Here is an 8,575-nt window from a genome sequence, read left to right on the forward strand (position 1 = left end):
CCCTTATGCATCTGTATTTACGATGGAAGACACAACCCATGTTCGTTAATCCAGTTTTACTGATAAGAGAGGAGAACGTTCTGCAACAACTAACATAAAAGCTGGAGGCATACCATGAAGTTTTATCCCATACCGATAAGTTTTATCCCAGGACAATGAAAGAGGCGAAAATGAGACAGTTATGCCCTCAACTGCCTTTTCAATAGGTCACTTGCTACGGAAAAGGTTCCACATGAATGGAAGTTTGCTAATGCAACACCGGTATTCGAGAAATAGGTAATAAATCATTCCCCGGAAATTATTGTTCAATTAGCTTAACGTCAGTAGTTAGAAACTTGTAGGCACCATCATTTGAGACAAAAAATGTAAACCATTTAGAGGATCACCACTCGATAAACGATTCTCAATGAGCATGGTCTTCGGCGAAATCGCTCTTGTCGAATACATCCACTTGATTTATGATATAATCAACAAGTATTTCGAAAAAAAGCAGTTGATATCATCAATCTTGATTTTCAAAAAGCATTCGATAAAGTTCCGTATCAAAGGTTACCAGCAAAAATCGAGTCACATAGCACTGATGATGTTGTACTTCGGTGGACATGAAAATGGATGACTGGCCGTAAACAAAGAATGGTTAGACGCAACAAGTGGAGTGCCACAAGGCTCAGTCTTGGGGCCTGTTCTCTCTCTCATATATATATATATATATATATATATATACATATATATATATACATATATATATATATATATATATATATATATATATATATATATATATATATATATATATATATATCAAAGTTCGATACTGATACGCAGCTGAGAAATGAAATAATCAAATGAACTTGACCGTCTACAGTTTAAAATTGACAGACAAACTGATGGACTGAGATCACAGGTGACAAGAGAATCTTAATATCGATAATTACAAAGTTTTACAAAAAGGAAAAGGCAAGTCACAGTATGAATTCTGTTGAACTGCAAAAGGTAAATGAAAAAAAAAAAAAATAGACGGGCGTAATACTCTCTGATGACTTAAAACCTGAGTAAGGAGTGCACAAAAGCAGCGAAAAGAACACACAAAATTTTTGCATTCATTAAGTAAGGCTTTCGAATTTAAGTCCGGGGAAATCATCCTTACTTACTGAAATTCATTCGTTCGTCTTTATCTTGAATACTGTGTTCAGTTTTGCTTATCCTACCTGAAAAGACATAGAGTGGAGAGAGTACAGTGTCGAGCTACCAAGATGATTCCCAGGCTGAGTAGCAAATCGTACGAGAGTCGATGAAACGACTTGAATGTATTTAGCTTAGAGAAGAGAAAGTTAAGAGGTAATCTTATAAAAGTATGCAAAATTATCAAATGTTTTGATGATCTCGATCTAACAAGCTACTTGGGATTTGATTCGTCTGCTTTCACTCGTAGTGATGGATGCAAAATCTTGGGCAAACGTTTTACCTCGAATGATGGGAAGTACTTTTCCTTCAACGGGATTGTTAACATATGGAATGATGTGTCACTTACAATGGTTGAAAGCAGAACTACAGATACGTTTAAAAATACACTTCATAAATATTTTGCTTCAAGTCCACAACTAACATTATTTGCTCCTCCTTAGTCATATTGACCATTTACAAGTTATTCTCTCTGACTTATCTATACACTGTCTAACTTTTACTACACTCATCTGTGAGTTGTTGGTATCTTCCACTACTACAAACAACCTCGAAAGGAGTCAATAGTCTGCTGCTGTTTGCATTCCTTTGGATCCCAATGTCAGACACGTGAAAGGTATCTTATCTTGATTTTGATTTTTGCCGTAAGAGATTCTTGTGTTTACATATCTTGGTAAGTAATCTAGTCATTGTTGATAAGTTTTTGTACACAGTTCACAAACTATGTAAGCTGCTGGTAAAGAAAAACAAAAAAATATTATTCAATGTTCCTCAATCAGTGAGGCCCACCAGTCGCTGGACTCTTTTGTGTACTCTGTATCCTCTTTAGCGCCACCGCCCACACCAAGGGCAGGAGGGCACTATAAACTCGCCGCCCATGCGGCAAATAAAAAAAAGATCTCATTCCCAGTGAAAGCCCCACTTGGAGGTGTAAGGTGCAATGCACTTCACTGACCCGGTGGACAAGTCATAGTCTACCAGAAACTGCCACTTACTCTGAGCAACAATACCGCATCAACGTCAATATGGAAATACCTTTACACATTTCGATATATGATACAACGTGCTAATGTAGCCCTGTACATCTTTCCTGATAACGAAACGTTGTGACCAACATGGTAGGCATGTAGGAGCAAACAACAGTGTAAGATAGATACTGGCATAATATACTGTGGGCAAGAAATATATGATGAATCACTGCTGGAGTCTACGAACCTCCAGAAGCTGACCAGGCAGCCAAAACCGACTTCTTTTCCGTTCTCTTGGACTGCTGGTGGTGGCGGGCGTTGGGCTAGCGGGACTGGTGAGGAACAGGCCGCGCACTGAAGGCGTGGCCCTATACTCCGAGTGGTTGGTGATGGTTTCGTAGGGGGTGCTGTATATGGAGCCCTGGTCCGCCAGCACGTCACTACTGAAGCGCGACCTCCTACGGCCTCCGAGGGAGTTTCTGCTGAGGGATATGACAGGGGCTCTGGGCAGGGTGGATGTGGGAGTGGTCGACTCTGACGGCGACACCTCCTCCAGTAGACCAAAGTCGCACAGAGTCGTGAGGTATTCCTTGGAAATCCCCGGATACAACTTTTGAAGTCCCTCTACCTCGCTGACGACTTCTGGGGGAAGGACTCTCATGAGTGGCTGCAACGGGAGCAGGAGGTGGGCAATGGCTGAGTTCATGGGGAACCCAAGGGAGGACCTGACGCCTCGCTGCAGTAGCGGCCCCGCCACCTCCAACATGTCATCAGCTATGGGGCTGCTGTCCGTGTTATAGTCGTCATTGCTGACGCCTTGGTGGTCGTCGCTGTTCAAGAAGAGCTCAACATCATCGTCATCGTCATAATGGTCTTGCTCACCGAAGTCATTGCCCCTCTCGAAGTCAAATATATCTTCATTCCCCACGTAGAAAACAACATTGTCACATTTCCCCTTTTTGTCGTCTCGATCATCGTCATCATCATCATCGTCACCGTCATCATTATCATCGCCCTCGTAACCCGCCCCGATATCCCCTACCTCGTCGTCGTCGTCGTCGTCGTCATCATCATCGTCGTGGTGGTGGTTTTCCCCAGCGCCAAGCAATGGTCCTGCGGCGCCATCATCAGCGTGCGAGAGTGGATCCTTGAGGTCGATGTCGAGGTCGTCCATGGACTCGTGTACAGCCAGTCTAGTGAAGAGTTCCAAGGGCAAGGATGTGTCTGGAGACTGGCGCTCCGTCACCACAGGTTCTTTAACGATGTGGCATTCCTTATTACCCTCCGAGAGGTGAGGGATGTGGCAGCCACCGTCTACAGCATCTCCAGTATTATGCTTACCAGCAGCAGGAACCCTGGGCAACTGATGCAAATGGAGGTCAGCACTCAGAGGGTATTTGGGGATATGACTCCCATCACTATCCTCCTGTAGGTCAAGGATGTGGCACTCAGAGTCCGAGGGTGGCTCAGGGATGTTGGATTCATCACATAAGGAATGTTTAGAGTTGCGACAACTCGTATCTACGTGTGTGGGGACGTGACACTCGACGGATTGATTAAGTACTTCGGGGTGGAGGTGGTCACAGCAGGGGCAGGGCAAGTCGTGTCCAGCACCGAGCAGGACCCCTGGTGACACACTCCGCCCCCCTGGTGCTCTTGAGGACATGGTAGCGTGATGCCAGACACACACCACCCTCTACAACCCTGTAATACAACCACGGCACAACACTTTCCTTCCTCTTTTCACTTACTGCAGCAACTTGTGGTAACACATCATACAGAAACAGCTTTTCAAGTGTGAATCGTCGACACTCGGTATAAACTTATATATACAGATTTCCTGAACAGTTTTTATCACGCAGTTCTAGTAATTCACCCTTGATGGCCTTATATAAAGAGTGACTTTGTACTTACGTTAACAGCCAAACTTTACCTCTTACTTCTATCTAATGTTTTCCACATGTAACGTTAACTACACTAATAACGGGGCAGATCTGAATACTTCACTGAGGGTGTAGCAAAACGTTCATCCGGTACGTAAGCAGCGCACACCACAAGTCCGGCTCACACAGTACAACACAACCTGTGTAATAACACTGGTAATTCACTTGTAACCTGCGCCATGATTCACCCCGCTAGTTCATCAGCCTGGGTCGTACAGCACTGTATACATTTATAGAGGAGTGGTGCAGGGAGGGTACGATGGTAGCCACACACACACACATACAGGGAGGGGGAGGCTGCCTGCTACACGGTGAGGCAGGAGGATGGGTGGGTCACAGCAAGAAGACTGACTGACTGCGCCGCGCCGCGCCGCCCGCCAAGGACGACCTCCCTCACCCTGCCACCGTGTTGGGGTTGCCTCAGGTTCTGGTGACAGACGCCAGGGTTATCTGTTATACCAAGTCATGCATCAGGCGTGCATGGCACTCGCCCTCACAGACCAGTGCACTCATGACGCGTGCCTGCGTCTCATGCGTCCACCGTTCGTACCGCCAAACACTTGATGACGCGAGAAGAAATTAATGTGTAAAGTTAGACGACATCTTGAGAAGCGTCGAGCAGGTCCCTCAACTACTGAGCTGTGTTAACCCTGTCCCCTCCCTCTCTCCTCTCCCCTCACAGGTTCTGCTCACTCCTCCCTCTCTCCTCTCCCCTCGCAGGTTCTACCCACCCCTCCCTCTCTCCTCTCCCCTCACAGGTTCTGCTCACTCCTCCCTCTCTCCTCTCCCCTCGCAGGTTCTACCCACCCCTCCCTCTCTCCTCTCCCCTCACAGGTTCTGCTCACCCCTCCCTCTCTCCTCTCCCCTCGCAGGTTCTGCCCACCCCTCCCTCTCTCCTCTCCCCTCGCAGGTTCTGCCCACTCGAGCTTCCCACGTGGACGATAATGTGGCGTCTGACTCCACCATCACGTCACCGTTGTGGTTCACATCTACCCCAGGCTCAGCACGTCATCATGGCAGCCAGTGTCACGCCAGCCAGCGTCAGCAGCCATGTATTGGGGCCAACACCGCCCGGCGTGAGGCGGAGAAGAGAAACGTCCGCGGAATATTCCGTCAGTGGTGTCAGGTCCAGACCAGTGGGGACCAATCATCTCATCCTGGCTCACACCAGAGCCACTGCTGCTCACACACACACACACACACACACACACACACACACACACACACACACACACACACCCTCCAGCCTTGGACCTCATCACGATCCAAAATCCCAGTTAAGGTGTGACCGAGGCTCGCTGGCACACGCTGACGTACCTCCCGTATCATCATGACCCGCGACGTAATGCTACGTGTCCCGTGTGTACTACTGCCCTGATGCCCACTCTCATCTGTGACGTGTTCACCTACAGAGTAATCATGTTCTCACTGTAGTTACCTGCCCTCACTGTAGTTACCTGCCCTCACTGTAGTTATCTGCCCTCACTGTAGTTACCTGCCCTCACTGTCGTTACCTGCCCTCACTGTAGTTACCTGCCCTCACTGTAGTTACCTGCCCTCACTGTAGTTACCTGCCCTCACTGTAGTTATCTGCCCTCACTGTAGTTATCTGCTCCCACTATAGTCACCTGTTCTCACTATAGTTACCTGTTCTCACTATAGTCACCTGTTCTCACTATAGTTACCTGTTCTCACTATAGTCACCTGTTCTCACTATAGTTACCTGTTCCAACTATAGTCATCTGTTCTCACTATAGTTACCTGTTCTCACTATAGTCACCTGTTCTCACTATAGTTACCTGTTCTCACTATAGTCATCTGTTCTCACTATAGTTACCTGTTCTCACTATAGTCACCTGTTCTCACTTTAGTTACCTGTTCTCACTATAGTCACCTGTTCTCACTATATTTACCTGTTCCGTCTATAGTCACCTGTTCTCACTATAGTTACCTGTTCCGACTATAGTCACCTGTTCTCACTATAGTTACCTGTTCCGACTATAGTCATATGTTCTCACTATAGTTACCTGTTCTCACTATAGTCACCTGTTCTCACTATAGTTACCTGTTCTCACTATAGTCACCTGTTGTCACTATAGTTACCTGTTCCGACTATAGTCACCTGTTCTCACTATAGTTACCCGTTCCGACTATAGTCATCTGTTCTCACTATAGTTACCTGTTGTCACTATAGTCACCCCTTCTCACTATAGTTACCTGTTCTCACTGTAGTCACCTGTTCTCACTACAGTTACCTGTTCTCCCTACAATTATATATTCTCACAGTAGTGCCATGTTCTCAGCTCAGTAAATACGTTCCCACAATAATACCATGTTCTTACTATAGTTATATGCTGCCATTATAGTGCTATGTCCTTATTATAGTTATATGCTGCCATATGGAGCCATGTTCTTTCAATAATTATATACTCTCACTATAGTAACAAGTTCTCACGATAGTTTTATGCTATCATCTTAGTACCATGTTCTCACTATAGTTAAATGTTCACATTAGAGTGGCATGTTCTCACTATAGTTATATATTTTCATTACATTGCCATGTTTTCACTATAGATATATGATGCCAAGGTCGTGCCATATTCTCACTATAGTTATATTTCTCACTACAGTAACATGTTCTTACTATAGTTACATGCTTCCATTATGTCACGTTCTCACAGTAGCACCATGATCCCACTATAGTGCCATGTTCTCTCTATAGTACCATGACCCCACTATAGTGCCATGTTCCCTCTATAGTACCATGACCCCCACTATAGTGCCATGTTCCCTCTATAGTTCCACGACCCACTATAGTACCATGACCCACTATAGTGCCATGTTCCCTCTATAGTACCATGACCCCCACTATAGTGCCATGTTCCCTCTATAGTTCCACGACCCACTATAGTACCATGATCCCACTATAGTGCCATGTTTACTCTATAGTACCATGACCCCCACTATAGTGCCATGTTCCCTCTATAGTTCCACGACCCACTATAGTACCATGACCCACTATAGTGCCATAACCCCACTATAGTACCATGACCCCACTCTAGTGCCATGTTCCTTCTATTAGTACCATGACCCACTATAGTGCCATATTCCCACTATAACACCATGACCCCACTACAGTACCATAACCCCACTATAGCACCATGACCCCACTATAGTACCATGACCCCACTACAGTGCACTATAAGGCGTACCAACACTTCCCGAGGCTGGATGGCGCGTTACCACGTGTTAACTGTCACGTGTCCCGTGATTAATGTGAGATACCCGGCCGTCACTGCCAAGCACTGAGCCATCACTGCCTAGTACTGTGCCATCACTGACAGGTAATGAGCCATCACTCCCAAGACCTGAGCCATCACTGCCATGTACTGAGCCATCACTGCCAGGTACTGAGCCAACATTGTCTGATACTGAGCCATCACTGTCATGTACTGAGCCATCACTGCCAGGTACTGAGCCATCACTGCTAGGTACTGAGCCATCACTGTCAGGTACTGAGCCATCACTGACATATACTGAACCATCACTGCCATGTACTGAGCCATCACTGTCAAGTGCTGAGCCAAAACTGCCAGGTACTGAGCCATCACTGCCAAGTGCTGAGCCATCACTACCATGTCCTGAGCCATCACTGCCAGGTACTGAACCATCACTGCCAGGTACTGAGCCATCACTGCCAGGTACTGAGCCATCACTGTCAGGTACTGAGCGGTCACTGTCAAGATACCTTACTGTTCGTAAGTAGTAAATAGCCCCTTATGCTGCCTGTCTGCTGCCTTGGCTGAGTTCTCACTGTTCACTGTTAATGTTTAGTGTCACATGCTGCCTGTCTGCTGCCAAGTATCAGTTCTCACTATTCACTGCATGTATAATAACGGTCATTACTGTATAATATACCCAACGCCTTATACCCAGCGGTGTTAATTGTCACTATTGCTCTATGCCAGGCGGCGCCCACTGCCACTAATGTTCCACTAATGTTCTATGTCCAGTAGTGTTCAGTGCCACTAATGTTCTATGTCCAGTAGTGTTCAGTGCCACTAATGTTCTATGCCCAGTAGTGCTCAGTGCCACTAACCTTCTATGCCCAGTAGTGCTCAGTGCCACTAATGTTCTACGTCCAGTAGTGTTCAGTGCCACTAATGTTCTACGTCAAGTAGTGCTCAGTGCCACTAATGTTCTACGTCAAGTAGTGCTCAGTGCCACTAATGTTCTACGTCAAGTAGTGCTCAGTGCCACTAATGTTCTACGTCCAGTAGTGTTCAGTGCCACTAATGTTCTACGTCCAGTAGTGCTCAGTGCCACTAATGTTCCATGCCCAGTAGTGCTCAGTGCCACTAACGTTCCATGCCCAGTAGTGCTCAGTGCCACTAACGTTCCATGCCCAGTAGTGTTCAGTGCCACTAATATACCTGATGTGCAGCAGTAACAACGACATTAAGAGAAGTAAGCTGGTCAACA

General features: G+C 46.3%; 1 protein-coding gene across 13 annotated transcripts in view; it reads right to left on the reverse strand.

Moving 5' to 3' along the window:
- Ca-beta (Calcium channel protein beta subunit) overlaps nucleotides 1-4,447 on the reverse strand; it is a 421,355-nt gene extending 416,908 nt beyond the window's left edge. For 3 of the 13 annotated variants that reach the window (XR_011714096.1, XM_071673766.1, XM_071673764.1), the window contains exon 1: nucleotides 2,398-4,433. Coding sequence is in view for 9 of the 13 variants with exons in the window: in XM_071673766.1 (XP_071529867.1) it covers nucleotides 2,398-3,816 (1,419 nt within the window). In the remaining 4 variants the exon portion in view is untranslated. Of the gene's footprint in view, nucleotides 1-2,397 lie in introns of all 13 variants that reach the window. The other 10 variants (XR_011714097.1, XM_071673772.1, XR_011714099.1 and 7 more) reach the window with 7 other exon arrangements.
- Between the last annotated feature and the right edge of the window lie 4,128 nt (nucleotides 4,448-8,575).

The sequence above is a fragment of the Panulirus ornatus genome, chromosome 19 (genome assembly GCF_036320965.1).
Source record: "Panulirus ornatus isolate Po-2019 chromosome 19, ASM3632096v1, whole genome shotgun sequence".
Classification (NCBI taxonomy): domain Eukaryota; kingdom Metazoa; phylum Arthropoda; class Malacostraca; order Decapoda; family Palinuridae; genus Panulirus; species Panulirus ornatus.